Source organism: Ciconia boyciana, chromosome 5 (genome assembly GCF_034638445.1).
Source record: "Ciconia boyciana chromosome 5, ASM3463844v1, whole genome shotgun sequence".
NCBI classification, from domain to species: Eukaryota; Metazoa; Chordata; class Aves; order Ciconiiformes; family Ciconiidae; genus Ciconia; species Ciconia boyciana.
Window position 1 is genome coordinate 2,150,328 of NC_132938.1, and position 22,433 is coordinate 2,172,760.

Sequence of the window (22,433 nt, forward strand, 5' to 3'; positions counted from 1 at the left end):
TTCAGTTGCAAACTGGGGTGTTCCTCTGTTCTCTGCTGCTGGCTTTGTTCCGCAGGGTGGTAGCTCATGGTTAGAGTTAAAAGGTTAACCTTTCAAACTGGTTTTTGCCCCGTTTAAAGGCAGGCCCTGTGCTGGGAAGCAGGACCGACTCGGGGCACGCCCCAGTTCCCCGTGCTTCCAAGACAGATCGCCTCTGCGCTTGTTATCTCTCTTGGAGCTCTTTGGTATTGCTCAGTGACATTTTGCTTGCTTTTGCTTTAAAAAGCAAGCAGAAATGTCATTTACATCTTGCCTTTTGCTTTGTGGAAGGTGGTTCAGGGCAGCAGCTGTGTCTGACATCTCCAGCCCTGGCGAGGGGCTATGGGGAGAGGATGTGTGGGGCTGGTGGTGCTTTGGGGATGGATCCTGGCTCTTGGGGCATCTCCGGCAGGAAAATTCTCTTGGGGAGCCTTGGGTCTGGTAGCTTGAAAGTGTTAATGGAAGACAGTGGAAGAAATTTGGTATCCATCTGGTATTATTAAGCCTTTGAGATCTCGTTTAATTAGGCAAGTTGATGGTCCATTACCCCACAGAATGTGTTACTTCAGCCCGGTTCGTAAAGCTCTGCCACGCAACAGCCAGTACGGGCCCCGCTAGAGGCGTAGAGGCATCCGGTGCATCCCTTACCGTGACCCTCGCGGCCGTTCATCTCGCCTGAAGCGCGTTCGGCAGCGTGTGAGCGGTTGCGCTGAAAAGGGAGCGCAGTTACGGTTTTCCTGTAAAACCCTCTCGGCGTTTTTTAGCGGTGGCATTTAAAGCTGAACGTTCCCAAGGGAAAACAGCTCTGCAGCCTGGGAGGGGTAAACGCAGAGCTCGGGGGGGGCTGATCCCGTGTCCCTCTGTGCAGGCAGCCGGTGGGTTGCCCGTCGCAGATGGCAGATCCTCGGGGCTGAGGGTGTTTTCCCTCCAGCGGCAGGGAGCCAGAGGAACGTTTTTCTTCCTGCCTGTCTCATGGCAGCGTGGTCCTGTCTCCCTGCACCCTGGGCTGCCTCACCCTGGCCAGCCTGGCGCAGGGCTGGGAAGCTGGGTTTCCAGCTCTCGCTGTGATACTCTCCAACCTGTAAAGCTGTTTCCCACCTCTGCGGGGCTGTAGTCTGGGAACCGGGAATCCTCCAGCCACCTGGGCTGTTTTCTCCACCAAAAATTAACACCCCCCTTTCCTTTTCCTTTTTTTTTTTTCTTTCAGTACTGTTCAGAAATCATTGTTCGTCAGTGAACTGGCACAAAAACATTCAAACTCCACTTTTCCCTCTGCAGTGGTCTAAGATCAGCCCCCTCCGTGGCCAAAGGGGCTGGCAGTCGTGGCTCGCTCGGCCCCGCTGTGGGCTGTAAGCCCTCCCTTCGCCTGCCGCTGCCTCTGGGCTCTCCGGCACCATCTTGCGCTGCCAAATGCTTTGTCTCTGTGCCCCACGGGGCTGGACCAACAGAGAGCGTGAGCCCCGAAACCCCCGTGCGTGCAGGGAGAGGGAGGTAGGAGGAGGGATACTTCCAGTAAGCCCCCAAACAGCAACTGGTTTCACTGGTTTGGTGCTGGAGCTGGCCAGCACTGGCCTGGGTTCAGTGTGGCCCCCCAGGGGAGTGAAAACCCCACCTCAATCTCAAGAGTCTTTATTCGACACTGAATCATAAAATAGCTCTTTACACACCTTTTTTTTTTTTTTATGTTTTTTTGCTGTAATTCTTTAAATACACAGTTTACACTCGGCAAAGTTTCAAAGCAACAACATCAAAGTGCGTCTACAGGTGATAGTACCAACCAAAGTGCTAAGAACATGGTCCCCCACGGCCGACGGGCAGCACCCGCCGCCTCGCCCGCTCTCCCCGGCCGGTGTTGGACCCTGCTGCCAACAAAACCACCCGGAGCCTCCCCCTGACGCCTCCCCACCTCCGGCTGCACCCCAATCTCGGCTGCACCCCCCTCCCCGCCGCTCCCCCCTCCTCCAGGTCAGCATCCTCCGGCAGATTTCGCATTGAGGACCCGGTTTAGCATCAAGGGACCGGGGGGCGGGAGAGGGGGGGGAAAGGGATGTTTGGTTCTCCAGACACTGGCACATCGCTGCGAAAGACTAAAATAGACCTAAATTTATATAGATTTAAAAAAATAACTTAGGAGGCAAACTCGCTACCTTTTGGGGGGGGGGTTTGCTGTACAGGGCCCCTCGGAAATCGCTCACCGGGGCTGAGCTTGCACCAGAGCAAACGCCGCCGTGAAGTGCTTTAGGGAAACGATTGCGATTCCTGTATATATATATATATATATATTTCTCTCCCCGCGGGGAGCGCGTCCTCTGATTATCTCTAAGCAAGTGTGCGTTACCGCGCTCGCTTCCCCAAAGCCATCCCGCCCTCCCGCACCATTGCACCCGCTTGTCCCCGGCCCCAGCTCGCCTCGTGTCGTCCCCCCCCTCCTCCACGGGGCTCAATCCCGAGGCTGGATCAGAAAAATCTCATTTTTCCTGCTTTTGGGCAGTTTTCCCTCCTCTCCTCGCTGCTGCGCACCAGGGGAGGATGTGCAGAAGCTGTTCCTCGGGGCAGGAGGGACGGTTTCACCTGCCGCGGGGATTATTTTGCCTCCCACCGATGGGGAAGGTCGTGCATCGCCACCTCTCACTTGCAACAACACCCTGCCATGCTTCGGTCACAGCAAACCATCTCCAGCTGCTAAAACCTCCCTGCTCCCTGTTTTTTTTTTTTTTCCCTGGTTTTTTTTTTTCCCCCGTTTTTTTTTTTTTTAAAGCATTTTGTCATTTGGCACCGATTCCCAAATGCTTTTGCTCCACCCCAACCTGCAGGTTTTCAACCCAAAATGAGAAGCTCAAGCGATGCACCAGTTCCTGGGGTGGGCTCCTCTACGAGCTGAGAGAAAATGTTGTTCAACTGCTTTAAGAGCCTTTATCAACACTTTTCATGGGTTTTTTTTGTTCTGTTTTAACCAAATTCAGAGCCTTTTGGAGGATCCAAACAAGCTGTCCAAGACCCAGCTGTGGCTGCGCCTTGGGTGGCAGCTGGGACCACGACACACGGCAAGAGCTGGGATATTTCTTCTTGCCTTTTTTGCTTGATAAAGACATTTTAAAACCTCCTTGGACAGAACCAACCTGGGGGGTTCCCTCTTTCCTGGAGACCTTACACCCCTGGACCCCCCAAGCTGGGGGCGCAGGGATGAAGGCAGGAGGAGGCAGCCGGTCCCCGGAGCATCCCCGGCTCCTGGGGGCTCGGAGTGATGGCTGACGAGCAAAATCCAACACACGAGGGAGACAGAAAAACATGGATTTGGGATAAATTTGGCCCCCGAGCTGGCTTTGCTGGTGTTGTTCCTCTTGAGATCCCTGACCGGCACCCAAATGCAAGAGAAGAGGAATGTCATGAGCGTTGGCCACGGGAAAACTTTGGGCAAACTCACTAGAAAAGGAATAAATCCCCCCAAAACTGGTCCCAGGGAACCAGGTCTGGCAGGAACCGGCAGCACCGTCCATCCAGCCCCTGACAGATCTGGTCATCACCACGACCCCGAGCGAAAGCTGCTCGCCGCTGATGCTCATCCCGGGTTGGGTGGCTGCACCCTGGTTTTTGCTGGGGATTGTCATCGCAGAGCCCCTCTGGGGCTTCTCTAGGGTCTAGTATGGGGTTGAGCTCACGTTGCAGCAGTCCCTTCCCTACCAGCACCCGAATACACCGCGTGATTTCAAGGCTTTCCAGGAGGATTTGGTATTTCTCTGCATCATCTCCATCATTTCCAGAGGAAATGAGGCTGAAACCGTACAACCGACGCGGTGAATCCTATGGCCACGGGCAGCATCGCCTGAGCATCCCGTAGGGATGGGGGTGGGCAATGGGGGTTTGTGGGGGAGCCAAGGGGGCCACGCGCCGGCGGGATGGGGAGGGAAAGCAGCTGGGAAACCATCAATATGACATCTCAGTGGAAGAAATGCAGAGCCGTTAATGAGCTCGTTGCCATTAACAACCTGGGCAATTAGGAGCCACCGGGAGGGCCAGGGAGACACAGGGCTCTCATTACCACCAAGCCTGTGTCACTGTGCCAGCCACCTTCATCCCCAGCCGAGGAAGAGGAGGAGGAAGGGACCTGTCTAAGCCCAGGCAAAATGGGGAAAAAAACCCCACTTTCCCTCTTCTAATCCTTGAACCTGCTGAAGGTCTTGTGTCATCGCAGGATTTTTGTAAAAACGTGGCTTTGCTAAGCCAGAAGTTGGACTTTTTGGGAATGCCCCATGGGGAGGCGGATGGTTTGGTCTGGTCTCGGCAACACACCGAAGCACCAAATTTGGGTGAGGTTGTCCTGCCGCGCCAAAACCCTCGCGGCAGTGGGGGGACGGGGACGTCACACACCCACCCACGCTCCACACCACCACGGCCACCAGCAGACACAGCCACCGACGGCACCAGCAGCCACTCCGGCCTCGCTGGCGAGCATAGAAGGTTTCTCCAAGAGTCCGCAACATCTCCCCCTGCTTTCCATCACCCCGTCTTCACCTTCCCCATGGCCCGGAGGAGCCGGGCGAGGGGCCGGGCACGGGCTAGCAGCAAACCCGGAGCAGCCACCTTCAGTCTTCGAACACGACTCTCCAACATGATAGTTTTTAAGCATAGAGTGTATAAACATGCTGAGTATATAATTTTCCTTTAAAATTTTTTTTTCCTTCTTTTCTTTATAGAAATAAATACTTACTTTGTTTTTTTAAGGGAATTTCGCAAGTCTCTGCGCTGTTTTGAATGGTGACATCTCCTCTGGGGCCACGCTCGTGGGATGGTGGCCGAGTGGTCCCCGGGGGGTTGTAGCTTTGCTGGGTGGTTTTTTTTGCTGGTCGGGGCATCCCTTGCTCCTCTTGCCCCTGGATTATGCGTGTCCCAGCCTCCCCGGGATGGAGGTAAACCCACAGTGGGTATGGCGGGGAGCTCGACCCCGGTGACAGGGAGCTCGCCCAATGCTGCCCATGGGGGCATGGTGGGACGCAGTAGTTTCTCGCAGGCTTTTTTTTTGGGCTCCCACATTTTGTGCATACGGGGAACAGCCTTCTCCTGGAAAGCTGCAGTCAGTGGGGGAATGGAGGTGCTTCAAATGGGGCTTATGGCCAAAAAACCCTACCCTGCTTCAGAGGAGACAGCGTAGACAGGACGAGGGGTGGATGAAATGGTCTCCTGAGGTGCCTTCTGGGGTTGGAGACCCAGGCTGCCTCCAGCCCACCACCAGCTTCAGCGATTTGGAATAGGTTTTATTTTCTCTCGGGATCCCCGTGGGCTGTCAGCATGCTGGGAGCCCTCGGCTGAGGTCTGCAGCTCTCGTGACGTGGATGAGGAAGGTGGTACCAGGATGGGTCTGCAGCCTTCTCCCTCCTGGGGGGACGTTCCATGGCAGCCCATCACCCTGGGAGGGCTGGAGGAAGGGGAGATGCCCAGGGAAGGGCTGTCTCCTTGCAGCCGTGCTGGCCAACAGGCACTGAAACCTCCAACGATGGTCCAGAGAAGAGGACAACCCCCTGAAATCTGCTTTTTCCAGTTGGCTCCTCTCAGCTTAGCATGTCAGTGCCAAGCACACCTGGCTGGGGCTCGGGGTGACAGCGGGCTGTGGTTAAGACCGGCATGTCCCTGCTGCTGGCAGTGCTGTGATGGGTGCTCCCCATGGCGTGGGCACCTCCTGGCACCTTCTCCTCAGGGTGGAGGATGGAGACGCCTGACCCTGCTGGATGCCTTTCAAAAGCCTTTTCCTTTGGAAAAAGAAGGGTATTTTGGGGGGGATGATGTCCTTGCAGGCAGAAGACAGCCAGAAGAAAAAAGCAGAATTAAAAAAACAGCTGTGGCCATAGATAAGGGATCTACCAGGGCAGTTGGGTTGGTGCTTTCACCAGCAGCTTTGGATTTCAGGACACTTTGGCCAGGGTTTCTCCTTCAGGCTGCTCGGGAAGGCAATGAGATGGCAAACGTGGGTGTCCCATGCCAGTCCCTCTCTCCGCATGGGACAACTCGCTCCGGAGGAAGCCTGGGCGGGTGGTGGATGTTGGTGGGGACAGAAGCATGACCCGTGTTTCCTGGTGGACGAGGATTTTGGAGATGGTTTATTGCCTTGGCAGGAAGGTTTGGGTGGAGAGGAGGTGAGGCTGGAAACCTCTGGAAGAGCGACCATCTCTCCTGGTGTCCTCTGGCTCCTACAGCCCCCAAGATGCAGCTCTGCCATCAGGGCTTGCGCTGTTGTGGCTGCTGGTTTCTGGACTGTATTTACCCAGGTTTGGGTGCCCCTCTGTTAAACAAATGAAATGAAAACGAGCAGAAACCCTGCCAGAATGCTGGGCACCTTTTCCTCTGGAGGAACAGCCCCTTCCCACCCCACCTCCACCAGCCCACGGAGAGGACGGGGACGGTCCAGGCGTGACGCAGCAGTGCTGAGCCCAGCAAAGAGCCCACAGGGATGGGCTGAGCCATCCTCAGCTCCCACACCATCAAATGGCCAACACCCCCCCAGAAAGAGAGTTCGAAGAAAAAGACATTCCCCAAACAAGGATCCTTGGCAACGAGCAGCTGCGGGGGGGTTCGAAGCCTCCTGGGAAAGAGCGTAGCCCTGCCTCTTCGGGCAGCCGAAAAATTTCCTTAAGTAGCACCTTCTCGCCCGCGAGCTGGCCCCGGGGACGAGTGCCGGCTGCCAGTCACTAAGGCCTGCAAGAGTTTGGGTTTTTTTGTGCATGGGCCAGCGTCTCCGTGCTCCAGGTCCAGCAACGGATGAGCGGCGGACGGTGGGTTTGGTTTCGCGGGGCCTCTGGCTCCGCCAGGCAGAGGAGGGAATGTGCTTTGTGGTTCCCTGAAGGTCTAACAGCCTCCTTCCACTTTGATGTGTAAAATCTTGGAGAAGCCGGGTCTCTTCCTCAGGGCCTGGAAGAGGAGCAGAGAGCATGGTCGGTGCAGGACCTGGCAGTCTTGCTGCCCCACAGGCTGAGCAGGAGAGAGGAGAGGACATCTCGAATCCCCACCATGGGAAGGGGTCCACCCTGGTCCCATCCCCACCACTGCATCCCACGGGGATTTGGCTTCCTTGCAGGACTGGCTCTGCCTCTTAATCCCATGCCCTTGGAGCTAGCGCTGGATTTGGTTTCTGCTTGGTTAAAACCACTGTTTCCGGAGGACAGTAGTAGTTTGGAGCAGATGACATCAACATTTGCAAAGCACGGCAGTGGGCAGCCACGCAAGGAAAACCCTTCCGAAATGGCTCTTCTCTGAAGGGCTCTGAAGGGGTGGACATGGGTCTGTCTTGCTGCCCACTGTTGTTCCCATGCCAGGGCTTGGCGGTGGAGCAGGAACCGCATGAGCCATCTGACCCCATCCGACTGCACTGGTGGGCCTCCGTCCCTAAGTCCTGCTTTGCGTCTCACAGGAGTTTCACCTTACACCCCCATGGGAGCCCAACCCGCTGCATGATGAAGTCAACGAGAGGATGAAGTGAAATGGAGGCACCTATTTTTCCCCTTGGACACGGATGGAGGTGTCTGCCTTGGAGACCCTGAACAGATCAAGGACAGCCCAAGCCCTGCTGAGCATCACGAGCTAAGCAAGGCCTGCAACTCGGCCTAACTAAAATTAACCCTATTTCTGCTTTCACAGGTAGATTTTAAACCACTTCACAGTGTTCGGCAAGAAAGCGGCCCTGCGAAGGAGGCAACAGCCCTTTTCTGTCCCCGGGGAAAAGACCCACAGAGAAGCAGTCCTGGTTAAAGCAACGGGAAGGAATCACAGCATGTTAGATCTTGTTCAGCCCTTGGGGCACGTGTGTCTGAAGCCTTCAGGATGTCCCTAGTAAGCTAAAAGGTTCTCTACTGAGGAACTTCAGTGATGGGCAAGAATTTGTCCTCAGCACCCATGGGGACACAAGACTGGTGACAGATGGGTGACCTGGGAATGGCATCTTTTACCTGGAGTTTGTTCACCATTTCTTCAAACATCTTCTTGGCTTCAGGGCTGTGGGGCTCCTTGAAGTAGTCCACAATGCCCACCTGCACGACGATGGACTTCAGGTTCCGGCACACACCTGGAGGCAGAGATACTGCCTGGCCTCGCCATACCTGGTGGGGACATAGCCTCCCCACAGCCAGGATGGACCCTAAAACCCATCCAGTGCTCCTCAAAGCCTTATGCATTTGGGGAAACCTCACCCTGAAGATGGAGGAGACCTGCTCTTGGTGACCAAGACCTCTGACGTAGACCTCCATGATCTACAAGATGGTTCCCAGTTGTCCCATCCCAATTCAGCAGTCCTACCACTTCCTTGAGAAACCCTTACTCTTCCACCCAGAGGGGTGGGTTCCCAGGAAGTCCAACCACAGTCACATGGGCCATGACATGTCTGGAGAAAAGGAGGCTCAGGGGAGACCTTATTGCTCTCTACAACTACCTGAAAGGAGGTTGTAGAGAGGTGGGGGTCCGTCTCTTCTCCCAGGTAACAAGTGATAGGACAAGTGAGAGGAAATGGCCTCCAGTTGCGTCAGGGGAGGTTTAGACTGGATATTAGGAAATTTTACTTCACTGAAAGGGTTGTCAAGCATTGGAACAGGCTGCCCAGGGAAGTGGTTGAGTCGCCATCCCTGGAAGTATTTAAAAGCCGTTTGGATGAGGTGCTTAGGGACATGGTGTAGTGGTGGGCTTGGTAGTGTTAGGTTTACGGTTGGACTCGATGATCTTAAAGGTCTTTTCCGACCTATACGATTCTGTGATTCTGTGACTACCAGGAACGGCACCTCAAACAGACCCTCCTGCTGGCTGCAGACCTCTCCCCCCGCAGACCTCCTGTCCTGGCAAGTGGCTTCAGTAAATGGCATGACTCCAAACTCAGATACCCCAGGGTGAACCTCAGGTGTGCCACACACATTGAGGCCTCAATTACACTGAGGGGAGCATGGAGGGAGTGTCTCCATCCTCCCTATGGCCCAAGGCAAGATCAGTTCTTAACCCATCCTTGGCAGAGGGTTGTTGGATCCCCTCTTAGGAACCTTCCACCATGGAGCTCCCAGCACCTTCCAGTGTTGGCAGCGGGTTCCTGTGGGTGGGGCTGGAAGGCAGGGTCTGGTTCATGGATCTGGATATCTGGTGGCCTTTTGGTCAATGGACGATGCTATGCGCTCCCCCCTGCCATTGCTACTCACTGTTGAAGTGCAGCAGGGCTTTGGGGGTGACCGGCGTGGAGGTCAGCACTAGCATCTCCAGCCCCTTCAGCCCCTCTCGACACACCTCCGCCGCAACCTCCTGGTTGATCTCTGCCACGTGGTCCAGCTCCAGGACCTGAAGCCGCATGCAGTTTCGGGCTGGAAGGACAGAGGACCCGCCATCAGCACCCCACGGGGAAGGGATGAGGACAGCCGATGGGAATGGGGTGGTAGGAGGGATGGCGGGCAGCAAGGAGGGGCAGGGTGCACCCATGGTCCTTGGGGTGGGTTTCTCCATTGAGATCCCCGTGGGGCATCTCCTAGGGGTATAACCTGCCTCCAGCAAGGTCCCCTTCTCCTTGTCCCATCAGAGGAGACCTGCCTACCTAAGGACGCCAGTCCCTGGACGCCGCAGCCTGCTCCTCCAACGCCGAGCGCCCGCAGGTGCGGCCAGCACCGGCCAATCATCTGAAGGCAGCGGTTGCTGAAACGTGTCGGCTGCTGGCTGGGGATATGAAGAAGAAAGAGCTGGGGAGGGCTGGCAGAAAAACTCACCCACCCTGCCCCTCCGTGAGCGCTCCTGCAAGTGGCGTGGGATTGGGACCTCTCCCACCCCACCAACCCGGGGGTTGCCGCGCTGTAAGGAGGTGTCTCCATAGCAGACGTCTCCATCCACACCCTGGGCTGTGCTGCAACCAGGACAGGGCAGGTCCATGCACTCAATGGAGTCCCTCTGCCCCAAACCCTCCACCTCTGGAGATCCGAATCAGGCCCTGAACTCTGTTGCTTGCAGTGATCAAATCAGTAGCAGGAGCTTGGACCTCTAGCTCAGGTGGAGAAGCCTACATGCCATGTGGTGTTTCCTCCAGGGAAGAAACAAGCCATCAGGGACTTGACCTCTAGCTTCTCCCTGCTAAGAGACATCCCGCTCCGTACATGACATTGCAACAAACCTCCCAGGACAAGAAGAAATGCCCAGGAGGCAGCCCCACGCCATGGAGGTGAAGAGCCAAGTGACCTGCTCTGTGAGCCATGAACTCCTGAGCGCCCAGACGTTGCAGGGCAGAGATCCACCAGCATCTTCACGCCCCCCCAAATGCTTTTCCAAAGTGAGAGCAACTGCAGTCATCTCCCTAAGCAGCAACTTGACACCCTTTTAAAAACATCCAGGCCCTTCAGGGCTGCTGTTATATGAGCAGCGAGGAGCTCAGACAAGCGTTTGATGTTCAGCATCGCCTACCAGACCCATCACGGCTCCCCTTTCATCTCTGGTGGTCTCCATCTCTGGCGGATGCTGGTGTTAGCAGCCTCCCCAGAAACATTCCTGGCTCAGCAGGGAGGTGCCTACACCCAACAGCTCCCAGCCTTCACAGGGAGGGATGGGGCTGAGCTCCCAGTCCCCCAAACTGGCCTCCAGGATTGCTGCTCATCCCACGAGGACCCTCCCCCCAAGCAAATCTGGATCTGGCACCCAATTTCTTTCCAGCCCAGTGGTGCCCCTCACGCTCAGCCTGACCTCCTCCTAGCACGACTCTTACCATGGATGCAGAGGCGCGACCTGGAGGGAGATGATGTCCCTGCAACCTGCTCCAAGGGCCCAGATGACTTCATGACCCACGGGGTCTGTAGAGCTCCTGGAACAACACAGAGGACACGTGGTGGCCCCCACCAGCAGTGATGCTACGCCGGGGGCTGTGTCTGCAGCCTCCATGCTGCTACATCTCTCTGCACCTGGAGGTACAAATCTGATCATTATTTATAACCCACGATCTGCCCATGAACCAGATAGTCCCAACACCAACCCATGCAGGAAGGCTGAAGGCATTTCTAGCTGGAATTGTGCCTACGGATGTGCAATGTCAAGAAAAATGGAAGAAGGTGAGGTTGAAGGTGAGATTGAAGATGAGTTTGGAGGTAAGGCTGAAGGTAAAGGCTGAAGGTGAGGTTGGTGGTTGAAGGTGAGGTTGATGGTTGAAGGTGAGGTTGAAGGTGAAGGCAGAAGTCTTCCAGATGCAAAAGTGGCAAGTGATTGAACAGAGACTGCCAGGCCGTGTACCCTTGCAGAGCAAATATAATGTCCCTGCAGATCCCATTGGGTTGGTTTCACTTGCCACCTGCCCAGCTGGATGGGGAAGGTGCCAGGAGGTGGTAAAGATGTTTCAGCTGATGGGCGGTAATTTCCAGCCAAGGGAAGTGGCTGCTCCATGGCCTCTGTACCAGCTCTGCGGTTGTGCTATCACATCTGTAGGTGGCTGTTGGCCAAATGTCGCTGCAGAGGTTTGCTGTGGGCTCCTCCTTGGTGTTTTTGGAGGTATCAAAACAGACCTCATGGGATGCTGCTGGATTCATGCAGGGGCATAGTAGACGTGTAGGTTTATCATGAGTCCTGGCACTGACCGCGCGCAGCCATGCTGCCTGCCACCCAACTTTTGTGCCACTGGCTCAGAGGAGCTTTCGCTGATGCTGTTGGCTCCCTGTACTGAGTCAACAGAGGAGAGACATCAGAGAGCGTTGTCCTGATGTTACCAGCCCTGATAGAGGCCCCTGCCTGCTTCACCGGACTGGGCTCCCTCCCAAAGACCAAGGCCGCACTTCCTAACTCTAAATGACCTACTTCAAAACTTCAGGCAAGCCTAAAAATAAGTGATGGGTGTTATCTTGAGCGTTTCACACATCTCCACTGAAGATGCCTGCCAAGAGCCCCTTGCGAGCGCGGCGGGTTAATTAGAGCATGAGTCAGAGTCACAGGTTAGCAATGTGCCAGGAGCGCTTGGGCTTGCTCTAACGTCCTTGGAAGGGCCGATGGAGGAGTCTTTGGGTTAAACCCAGCAGCACTGGGCTGCCTCATGGTGTGGGATCCCCAGATCAGAGCTGTGTCTGAGCTTGCTTGGTCCAACATGGAGGAGCTGGCTGCGTGTGCTTTCCCACCTGAAGGCTTCTCCATCCTGGGCTGGATGAGGACACGCATTGGCTGCAGGTGAAATGGATGCAGAGGCTGAAGTGGTCGTCTGCAGGGTGCAGCGGAGCAAGGATCATCCTCCTTGAGAGTGTAGGAAAGCTAAATCCTATCTTCACGGGAGGCAAAGCCTCTTCAGAAGGTGGCCAAGACCAAGGAGCAGTCAGTGATCTCCAGGACCTACACCATCATGGGCCTTGTGTCCTTGCTCTTGGGCAAGTTCTCCAAGTTGGGTCTTAGCAATCCCGTGGCGGAGCTGTTCCTCCCTCCCAGGACAGAGTTAGAAGCCTTTGTCAGGGGGTGACAGTCAGGTGGGACCTCACTGGGCCTTGGTGTTGGTGCACCTCTTCTTCACCTTTCTCTAACATAAAGCAGTGTCCCCATACCAAGACCCTCATCACACCTCCAGCTGGGGTGAGATCAGTAACAGGACGGTGGGAATGGAGCTGGAAGGGAAGCGTCTGCATGGGAACACGCCAGAAGAAGATGAGAGTTGCAAGGACAGCTTGCACTGGGGACACTGGGGCTGCTGCTGGGCTGGGGACAGGGAAAGGTGGGTCGTTCGCACCTGGCCAGGTGGGCTGCGTTCTGACAGGGAATGGGGATGGGCATCAGAGGAGTCCCAGCACATCCCGTGGATGTTCCCAGCCTTCTCCCAGCCAGGGAACCACATGGTCCCCGTGGGCACGGGGGAATGCTGGTGGCCATCCTTACCGGTACGTGACGGCCTGCAGGGCCCGGCAGTAGCAGCTGGCCAGCCAGAGCGAGCGGTCCGTCAGCACGTTGGGGCAGTGCGAGATGCGGAGGATGAGCAGGTTGCTGCCCGTTGCCTTCAGCAGGGACTCCAGCCCGGCTTCCAGGCAGCCCCTGCCAGGGATAGAGGGAGGGTCAGGCATGGGTGCCCACACTCACGCTCCCCACGGCCACCCCGGGACCACTCCAAGAGGGTGACATGTCCCATGGGGATCCGTGGCTCCAGGACACCCAAAACCCACAGCAGGAGCCGGCGTGCGATGAACGTCCGTCAGTAGAAACGGGACATTGAGGCTCACGGAGCATCGTCACCCTGAGGACTGGTGGCTCCGGCTGTGGGAGGAGGGTGCCCAGGACATGGGGACTCACCGTGTGCTCTTCATGTAGTCCTCCTTGCTCTCCTTCTTCCCTCGCTGGCGTGGCTTGAGGTTTTGGAGGGTGAGGGAGTGCATCTGGGTGCACCACTGAGACAGCATGGCCAGGAACTGGGGGACAGGGGCGGCCATCACTGAGGGGGATGCCCTCAGCATGCCCCACGCCACCCATCCTTCGCTGTCTTTGGGCAGATCTGTGCACACACACGCACACACACAGAGGCATTTCTGCATGCACACACACACGCCATAAATATGTGAAAATGCACATACGAGATCACGCAAGAGTGCGTGCAACAAAATCACGGGTGTGACCACAAAAGCACGTGAAAACGCGTGCACCTGTGAGCTCACGCCCACAAGCGTGCACGTGTGAACGTGCAACGCATCCAGCCGCTGGCGTAAGCACACAGCTGTGTGCAGCCATGTTCCCATGACCATAATGGCATGACGATCAACACAAGCGAGATGGCTGCACAGCTTCACCTTTCTTCCAGAAAGGTCTCTCCCCGGGCAGTGCCATCCCCATCCCTGGTACCTTGGAGGACACCCTGGCGTTCTCCAGCAGCACCCGCGTCCACACGGCCGGGTGCCGGGCCACGAACTTCCAGTCCTTGCACACCTCAGCTGCCCGCAGCAGGGTCTTGGTGTCCAGGTAGGTGAAGATGCAGAAAAGAGCCGCCCGCATCTTGAGAATCTCGGGGCTGATCACCTCGCTGGAGTGGCCTGGGCTGCCCCTCTCCAGCCGGCCCACCTTGCCCGTGGCCCCCTCGGTCCTGGCTGTGGGACACCCACCATCAGTTGCCACTGGCGGCCAGGGAGGATGGTGGGGAAGGGCAGAGCTCCTCGCAGAGCCGAGGAGCCATCCCTGTCCCCCACCTTCCAGCCTCCCTGTCCTCCCACCCCACCAGAAGAGCCCGGCGCGGTCTCACCCGTCAGCCGGCAGCTGCCGGCGGGTCGGGATGCGGCAGATCCGGGTGCGTCCGGCTCCCAGCCCTCGGCCTCCGACTCGGTGGTGCGGGAGCCCACATCGGAGACGTCGCCCTCCTCGCCCTCGGTGCTGTTGCGGTAGGGCCGGCGGTGCCAGTTTTGGATAGCTTGCCGGCGCAGCCCCGAGCCGCGGGCGCCATCCCGTGCCGGGTAAGGATGCCCATCGGCGGTGTCATCGGTGGGGCACGGCTCCGCGCTGTCGCTGTCGTAGCAGCCCGAGCTCTGTGACACGGCTTTTGCCCGGCTTGAGGCCCTGGGGGACAGGGATGCCCAACCTCAGTGCTCGCCAGGGTGTGCATCCCCTTCCCGTCAGCCCCTCGCCCACCAAAAAATGAGCATCTCATTAAAATCCCAAACAGGTAGCACGGACAGGGAACTCACCCGGTGCTGGAGGAGGAGCGCTGGTTGGACACACCGTAAGGACCATGCACGGCCGCCCCCGGCCCCGGGTGCCGGTCTCTCTGCAGGGAGACGGGACAAGAGGAGCCAACGTGGCGAAACCCAAAATGTGGGTGGTGCAGCTGAAGGAGATGACCCTGATAACCCACCCCGTGCCAGCTGCGTTTTGGGGTGAGGCTATACCCAAGTGGGATGCAGAGGAGCATCTCCAGCATCGCCCCAGCGCCTTGCCCACACTCATCATGGAAACACAGATGCACCGAGAAGCAACTTCTCTTTGGGATCCCCCCACCCGGGATTACCCATTTCCCCATGGGAACGGGATAGGGGTCCCTACACCTTCCCGCTCAACCCTTTGCAGCCATCAGAGAAGCCGCATGGGCACATGCCCGAAGCCACTGGGGTGCCCGTGCCTGTGCCCGCGGAGGTACCGGTCGGCCGGTGGCCTTGGCCCCCGGCGTGCCACAGCGTCCCAGGCTGCCGTTTGGGGTGGTGCCGCAGCTGCTGCTGATGATCTGGAGCTGCTTCTCAGCCCGGTCCGCCCGGTCCAGCAGCTCCTCGATGAAGTGCTGGAGGCGGACCTTGGCGTTGGCCTCGCGGGCGGCTGTCTCCTTCAGGAACTGGTCGATCTGCAGCACCTCCCTGTGTGGAGGGACCGGTGGGTGACACCCCAACCCTTTCCCACCCGTCCCTGTTAAGCACCTCAATCCCTGTCTGCGAGCTGGGTTGGGGGATCAAAGATGCTCGTCTGGACAGGTCTATCATCAGCCTGATTGGCGTCTGTGCCAGCCCAGATGGCTCCCGGGCATGGTTCGGGGCAGAGCAGGGACCAAGGGATGCTCTCGGCATGCAGAGTGGATGTGGCCACCTCGTTTTTGGGGGGATGACATCCCCAGCACCTTTGCTGGGATGTACATCGCTCCCAGGACTGGAGTCAGGCCCCTGAGTGTGATGGAGTGGAGGGAGGAGGATGATGATGGTGCGGCAGGATGATGGAGGAGGATGGCAGTGGTACCCTGCCTCATTCGGGGCAGACTTAAAGGAAAGACCTTAAGGGCAGCCTGAAGTCCTTAAACCCTGCTGCCTGAAGTCCTTAAACCCTGCTCAGCCCCGTACCCCATTAAGCCCAGTGGTTGCAGGGCCCTGGCTCCCTCGTTAACACATTAATTAGCAGGCGCTGGGGAGCTTTGAGCCTGCGGATGGGCAGGGTTCGCCTTGCTGAGGCACTGAGGTGTCGTCCCCAAAACGTGGCCAGCTCTGGGGTTGGAGCATGCCAGCAGCTCAGCGACCCGAGGCGTCCCCATCCCGCCCCGCACACACGCTGACCTCATCCGCTTCCCAAAAACATAGGCATGTACACGCACGCACACGCAGCTGTCACACTCCCGTGAGCACACACGTCCCAAAAAACACCCGTGGCCATCGCACCCCTTCAAATGCATGTGCCCCGTGAACGCACACGTGTACACCCGGGCACACACACACTCACAGCAGTCGTGCACACCCACGAGTGCACTGCACGCACGCGCAGAGCCACCCTTACGTGCACAAGCACCATGAAAACACAAATGCGGACGTACACCCCGACACACACGCATGGCCAGACACAACTGGCGCACATGCACAGGCAGCATCATGGGCACACACCCCCCCAAGACACACGTACAGCTGCTCTCACGCACACCCAGCACCGATCACACCCGCACCGTCGATGGTGTGCACGCACACGTGGCACAACCGCTCTCACACCTTCACTCAGCATCCATGAACCCCTGAGGATGCACAAACACAGCTCTGCACGTCTGTCTTGTGCACACCCGACCGTGCACACCCGACCGTGCACACCCGGCCACACCGATCTGCACAGGAGCGCGGAAGAAAAGGAGGGAGCAGCCCTTAGCGACATAATTCCCATTGCTGGTTATTAATTGCCATTTAATTACCAATTATTTGTCCCCCAACCTGCCATTTGCAGGGTGAGCCTGGGATCTCCCTGGTAATGATTTGGGAAGGCTCCTGGTGAGGGGCCCCAGGAGATTTGGAAGGCAAATGGGGTGCTGGCACGGGGGGTGTAAGGTGATGCTGATGGTTGTCACCTGCATCTCTCTCATCCCCATGGACTGGGTGGAAAAACACCCCCCCGGCAAAGCAAACGGAGCCCAGGAGCAAAAAGCCTCCCATGGGGACAATGGCCTCGTGGTGTCTGGGAGCTGGCAGGGCTGGGAAATGTCCCGGGTGATGTTTTGTTCTTAGGGAAGGGTGAAACTGGCTTTGCCGATGAAAATGATTTCCGATGATTTCCCCACATCTAGGAAAAAAACCATCTCTTTTCATCAGCTCTCTCTGCAACCCAGCAAGTCATTTTGTCACTCTGGCTGGAGCAGTTTGGGGACCAATGGGGACAGTCAAGGGGCAGGAGGGTTTCTCTAAGGAAAGGGAGGTCCAGGAGGTAGTTCTGGGCATAAAACCAGGTTCTTAGGTGGTAACCGTGTCTAGGCTCCACCACAGACCAAACAAGACGCGTTTGACCCATCGGTCACCCTCTGTCCGCCCTGTCTTACATGTCTCCAGGCCCTGCTCCAGACTTGTCCACTCTGGTGCCCTCGTCCTGCCACCACACACCCCTAAGATGCTGCTGGACAACACCCACGAGGCAGCTGATGGCAGCCCCCAAACCTCCCTATTGCCTGTCCCATACACGTGCATCCAAACCAAGAGGTGTTGCCCTTACCCAGCCCCAGCATCATCCCACTCCTCACCCCAGGACCATCCCCACCATCAGCAAATCCTGTGAACCTTGTTTCTGAGCCATAGCCATTATTTTGGAGTCAAAGTCATTAATGAACATGCTGACGATGGCGGGGATTAAGACAAGTCCTTGAGGAATCCCACCAGTGCTCCCAACCCAGCACAACCATGACTGTTCCCCACTAACCTGCTCCTCACTGACTTTCTGGACCCCGTAGTGGCCTCCAGCTTTGCTAAGAAACTCCTGAGGAACAAGGTCTAGTTTTCTTGAGGCACACCAATGGTCAAAATGACCCAGCGCTTGACTGGAGGGAAACTCAGGAGCAGCGCTGGGGTGGGAAGGGGGTGTTGAGTGGGGTACATGGGATGAAAATGAGGATGACAGTGCCACGGTCCTAACAGCAAATGGAAGTCATACTGCTTGGGCTATCCCACCCTCCTTCTGGGAGAAAAAAACCCGAATTAGGCATAGCCAAGGTGGTCCCTCTCATGTTTATGACCATGGGACAGGTCAATGGGATTGCTCAGGTTGTATAGGGCCAGACGATTCATCTGTGGAACCAGAGGGGATGACCCAGCCCTGGTTTTGGGGACACCCTTTGGTACTAGAGACGGGCTGCAGCAACATGGCCACCACCACGTTCCTTGGCAGGACAGCAGGACGGCCATGTGCATCCCCAGCCTGGCCGTGTCCTGGGGACACCGGTGGCTCTGGAAGGTCTGGCATGACATGACCCAGCTTGGTCACAGACATGGGGAGGCTCAGGTCTGTGTGGATGCCGCCTGCATGGGAGAAGATGCAAAACCTGATGAGGGATGATGCTAATGGGCATTGCCAAGGGGATTGTGCCCTAGCACTTGGTCTGAGGGTTTGGTGATGGTGTTGGGCTCCTCAGGGCTTGCCACCAGGCACCGATTCCCCCTGACCCTGCAGCCAGGAGAGGGGGCAAAGGACTCACTGTTGCTTGCGGGTGAGCTCCTGCTCCTTCTGCACCAGGTCCTGCTTGAGGGAGGCCAGCATCTCCACGCTGACGTCTACCTGCCGGGACAGTTCAGATGCCCGGTCCTCCAGCTCCTGCTTCTCCCGGCTGAGCCGCAGGCTCTCCTGCTTGGCCTTCTCCAGCTCTGAGCTCTTGCGGTCCAGCTCCACCTGGAGCCGGCCCACCTGCGAGGCGATCTTCTGCTCCACCTCCTCCGTCAGCTTCTCCAGCCGCTTGTCCACCTCCAGCTTCTCAAAGGCGCGGATCTTCAGGCGGGCCAAGCCTTCCTCGTAGGCAGTGTCCATAGTGGCTGGCGGCACGGGGGCCGGCGCCACGGCTTTGCCCCGGGTGAAGATCTCTGTCAGAGGGATCTCGATCTCGTGGACATAGCGGGGCGAGGGGGAAGAGGACGGGGCCGGCTCCAGCTCCTCCGCAGGGACGAGGTCACAGGAGAAGCGCTGGTCCTTGCCTTGGAAGGAGGTGCTCTCGAAGTAGTCCCGCCGGGCGGCTGGCGTCAGCAGGGCCCCGTCGGCGGCCAGGGGGAAGACGGCGGCATCGCAGATGCTGTTGGTCTTGGAGAGGACGTAGAGGGTCTCATAGGTGTGGTTGTACTCCAGGTGCGCCCGCAGCGAGGAGAGGCTGCGGAAGCGCTTGTGCTCCCCGCACCGCGGACACCGGTAGGGTAGGTCCAGCGAGGCCATCCCTCAGCTACGCGCCCGGATGCAGGGGAACCGCATGACCCCGCTCATGGCGTGGAATGGATGGACCGGTGGCACATGGGATGGGCTGGGGAGCCCTGGGTGGTGGGGCTACAGCTCCGCTGGGGCATGGCGGGGTGAGAGCCCTGGGACGGAAGCAGGGGGTCCAGCAATTCTCAGGGAGATGTCAGCATCGGCCGGTGTTGGGTGCTGGAAGAGATAGGGGGGTTAGTGATACAGGGACAGCAGGTCCCCAGACGTCCCTCCTTGGTCCTTCTTCTCGGTTCCCCCTCTGCCTCCATGCTCCCCTCCCGTGTTTCTCCCACTCATGCACAACCCTTGGGAGGATGCACAATGCTCGAGAAGGTGCACAACCCTTGGGAATATGCCCGACCCTTGGAAATGAAGCCCTTGGGAAGACCCACAATCCTTGGGAAGATCCACAACCCTTGGAAAGATCCACAACCCTTGGAAAGGTGCACGACCCTTGGAAAGGTGTGCAACCCTTGGGAAGATCCATAACCATTGGGAGGTCCCCCACCCCTTGGGAAGGCGCACAACCGTTGGGAAGGTGCACAACCATTTGGGAGGAGTACAGCCATCAGGAAGGTGGACAACCCGTGGGAAATCTCTCTCCATCTACCCAGAGCTTGCCACAGAGGGGTGACCCATATGCTTTCTTGCCCAACCACCATGCAATGAGCCCCTGCAGTGCCAGGGGTCTCCAGGCACCGGGAGCATCCCTGTGTCTGATGCTGGGGCCGGGTGCTGGGAGCCACCTCCTCCAAGCAAAGGGTGACCCAGTCCTGCTAAATTAGCCTGTGCAGCCTCGCAGCAGGATTAGTTACTTCTCCAGCCCCTCACCACAGCCATTGGGTTTCATCGCTGATCCCCTCCGGGGCTCTGGGACCCCCCATGCTGTGCTGTCCTGGTGATACAGAGGACCCGGTGGCTTCCCACGCCTGGGCAAGTGAGGGTCCCTGTGGGGACCTGGTTTATCCCCCACTCACAAAACCCTCCAAGACATCAGCGGGGGAGAAAACCCCACCCTTGTGAAATGGGATAAGCCAGCAAAAATCCAGCCTGGGAGGTCACCATGGTCTCCTCCAGCCTGGGAGGCACAAGCACACATGGGGGTGCATTGCTGCAGTGTTTTCACCCCAAAGCACCGAGGGCACCCATGGGTGGGAGCGTCTCTCGCTCATCCTTCTGTAATATCCCACAACAGGGTCTTCCCACCACCCTAAAACCTCTCCGAGCCCCTCTGCACCCCCCAACCGCCAGCCTTGGTGAGCGCTAAACCACCACCGAACCCTCCATCCATGCTCATCCCCAGGGCAGCATCCCCCGCGGCTCAGCACCCCCCTGGGAGGGCACAACCAGGCCACGAGGTTTGGGAAACCATTTTTTGGGAAAAAATGAGTAAAGGCAAGAAATCCATGCAAAAAAAAAAAAAAAAAAAGATCTGCTGGGGGGATTTCTGGAACTGCCTGGCTGTGTTTTGGGGTCGTTACAAAACGCACCCTCACACCTTAACCCCGCCTGGGCGACCACCGGCACCAGCCCCGCCGAAACCTGGCAAACACAAAGCACCGACGGCAACTTCGGTTGCTGCCGATGGGATGAGAAAGCGCTTTTCCACCGTAGGGATGGGGCCACAGCATCGTGCCACGGATATCTCAGGCCTGGATCCCTGCCCGCGTCTCCCGGGGTACCCGATCAGCCTCGGTCTGTATTTCCCAGCCATAAGCCAAGGCAGGATCCAGCCCAGGCGGGTCCGAATGCACACATCACCCGGTCCCTCTCCTGGGCAGGTCCTACCCTGACCACAAAACATCTCCTCCCTCGCACCCCCCCCTAACAACAACCAGGATTTAAGGAAATTATTAGCGGAGTCATTACTACTGCAGCCACGCTAATAAAGCCCACAGGCATCCGGAGTCGGGAAATGCTCCCGGCCACCGGGAGATTGCAGCAGCGGGTGAAACCCATCCTCGGGCTGCTTCGGTGCCACTACCTGCGATTCATCATGGATCCTTTCTTCGCATTGTTTAACATTTTTCCTCCCCCCCCCCAAAAAAAAAAAAAAAAAAAATTACCAGCAGGCAGCTCCACTGCCTGGTTGGAGAGGGAAGGGGGGGATGGAGAAGAGGGGTGGCGGTGGCGGATGCTGCCGGGGCGGTGGATGCTGCCGGTGCCGTGTGCCCGCTGGTCCCCATCCTTCCCCGGCTGAGGCTGCGATGGCAGTGGGGTGGGAAGGAGCAGGGTGGGGGCACCGCGGTGGGCGAGGGTGGCTGGGGTTGAGGCACCGAGGGCTTGTGGGAGGTGGGCATGAAAAGCCAGGGTGCATCTAGCCCCCCAGCACCTGGAGCAAGGAGCAGTGGGTCCCTCCTCTTGGCAGTGGCTTTGTCCCCGCTGCCTCCCCCTGTTCCCTGGGGGGCCCTGGGCGAGGAGCAGCCTGGGCACAAGCCACCGCCTCCCAGCACAGCATCCCGCTTCGCCCCATACCTGCTTCTCGCTGCCGACCTCCCGCGCTTGGCTCCTCCGGCGAGGACAGCATCTCTCCCGCTTCCCCAGCCGGCCACCACCGTCCCCACCGAGCGGAGCGAGCTGGGGGGCTGCGGGGTGGGGGACAGAGCACGCACACCCGCTCCGGTGCACAAAGAAGGCGGCTGCTGAGCGGCTCAGGGCTTTGTCGGGGAGGAGGGATGCCGGGCAGGAGGGATGCAGCCCGGGAAGGAGGCAGGAGCTGCAGGAAGCATCCGGCTCCCTGCGGCCAGCACCTCCATGCCAGCCAGGCCCTGGGGAAGGAGGGAGGGTGGTGGCTGCGGGAGGAGGAGGAAGGGGGCAGAGGCCGAAGGCCCCGGTGGGGTGGCGGGAGGAGGGTGAGGGCTGCTGGGCACCCTGGGGACGGCGGGTCCCCGGGGTGCTGCGGGGCTCAGGGGGGGCCGTGCATGGCGAAGGCAGGGGAGAGGGAGGGAGGGAGGGATGGAGGGAAGGAGGGAGGGCGAGCGCTAGCAACCGCCTCCTCCTCCTTTGCAGCCTGAGCCCGGACTGTTTCTCTCTGCTGCTTTCCTCCTTCACAGCTCCCTCTGCCTGTCTCCCCACGAACACCGCGGGCCCTCCGCTGGGCCTTGCTGCCATGCGGCAGCCGCCGGCCTCATCCTGCATCTCCCCTGCCCCCCAGTCCCCCCCCTTGCCCCCACCAGTGAAGCCCCTGCCCCTGGCAGGCTCCCGGCTGGGATCACCCCGGAGCATCCCCGCGGGGGGGCCAGCCGGCGTGGGGAGTGTGGCCGAGCCCCGGCACCTGCATCGCTCCTTCCCCATCCCGGGCTGGACCCACAGTTGCAAGGACC

At 58.3% G+C, this 22,433-nt stretch overlaps 1 protein-coding gene across 4 annotated transcripts; it reads right to left on the reverse strand.

Annotated features, from left to right (window-relative positions):
• Positions 1 to 2,369: 2,369 nt before the first annotated feature.
• Positions 2,370 to 22,099, reverse strand: FBXO41 (F-box protein 41). 4 transcript variants are annotated; one of them, XM_072862611.1, is made up of 13 exons: positions 21,586 to 22,099; positions 18,359 to 19,287; positions 15,065 to 15,293; positions 14,634 to 14,713; positions 14,195 to 14,505; positions 13,801 to 14,042; positions 13,258 to 13,373; positions 12,850 to 13,002; positions 10,718 to 10,813; positions 9,566 to 9,684; positions 9,180 to 9,338; positions 7,953 to 8,033; positions 2,370 to 6,918 (listed from the first exon to the last, which is right to left on the reverse strand). In XM_072862611.1, exons 2-12 carry the CDS (start codon positions 19,078 to 19,080, stop codon positions 7,993 to 7,995), a joined length of 2,268 nt encoding a protein of 755 aa, XP_072718712.1. In that variant the 5' UTR covers positions 19,081 to 19,287; positions 21,586 to 22,099; the 3' UTR covers positions 2,370 to 6,918; positions 7,953 to 7,992. The 4 variants fall into 4 exon arrangements, with proteins under 4 accessions (XP_072718712.1, XP_072718711.1, XP_072718709.1 ...); XM_072862610.1 differs by having other exon boundaries at positions 2,371 to 6,918; positions 7,953 to 8,068; positions 15,083 to 15,293; XM_072862608.1 differs by having other exon boundaries at positions 2,371 to 6,918; positions 7,953 to 8,068.
• Positions 22,100 to 22,433: the final 334 nt, after the last annotated feature.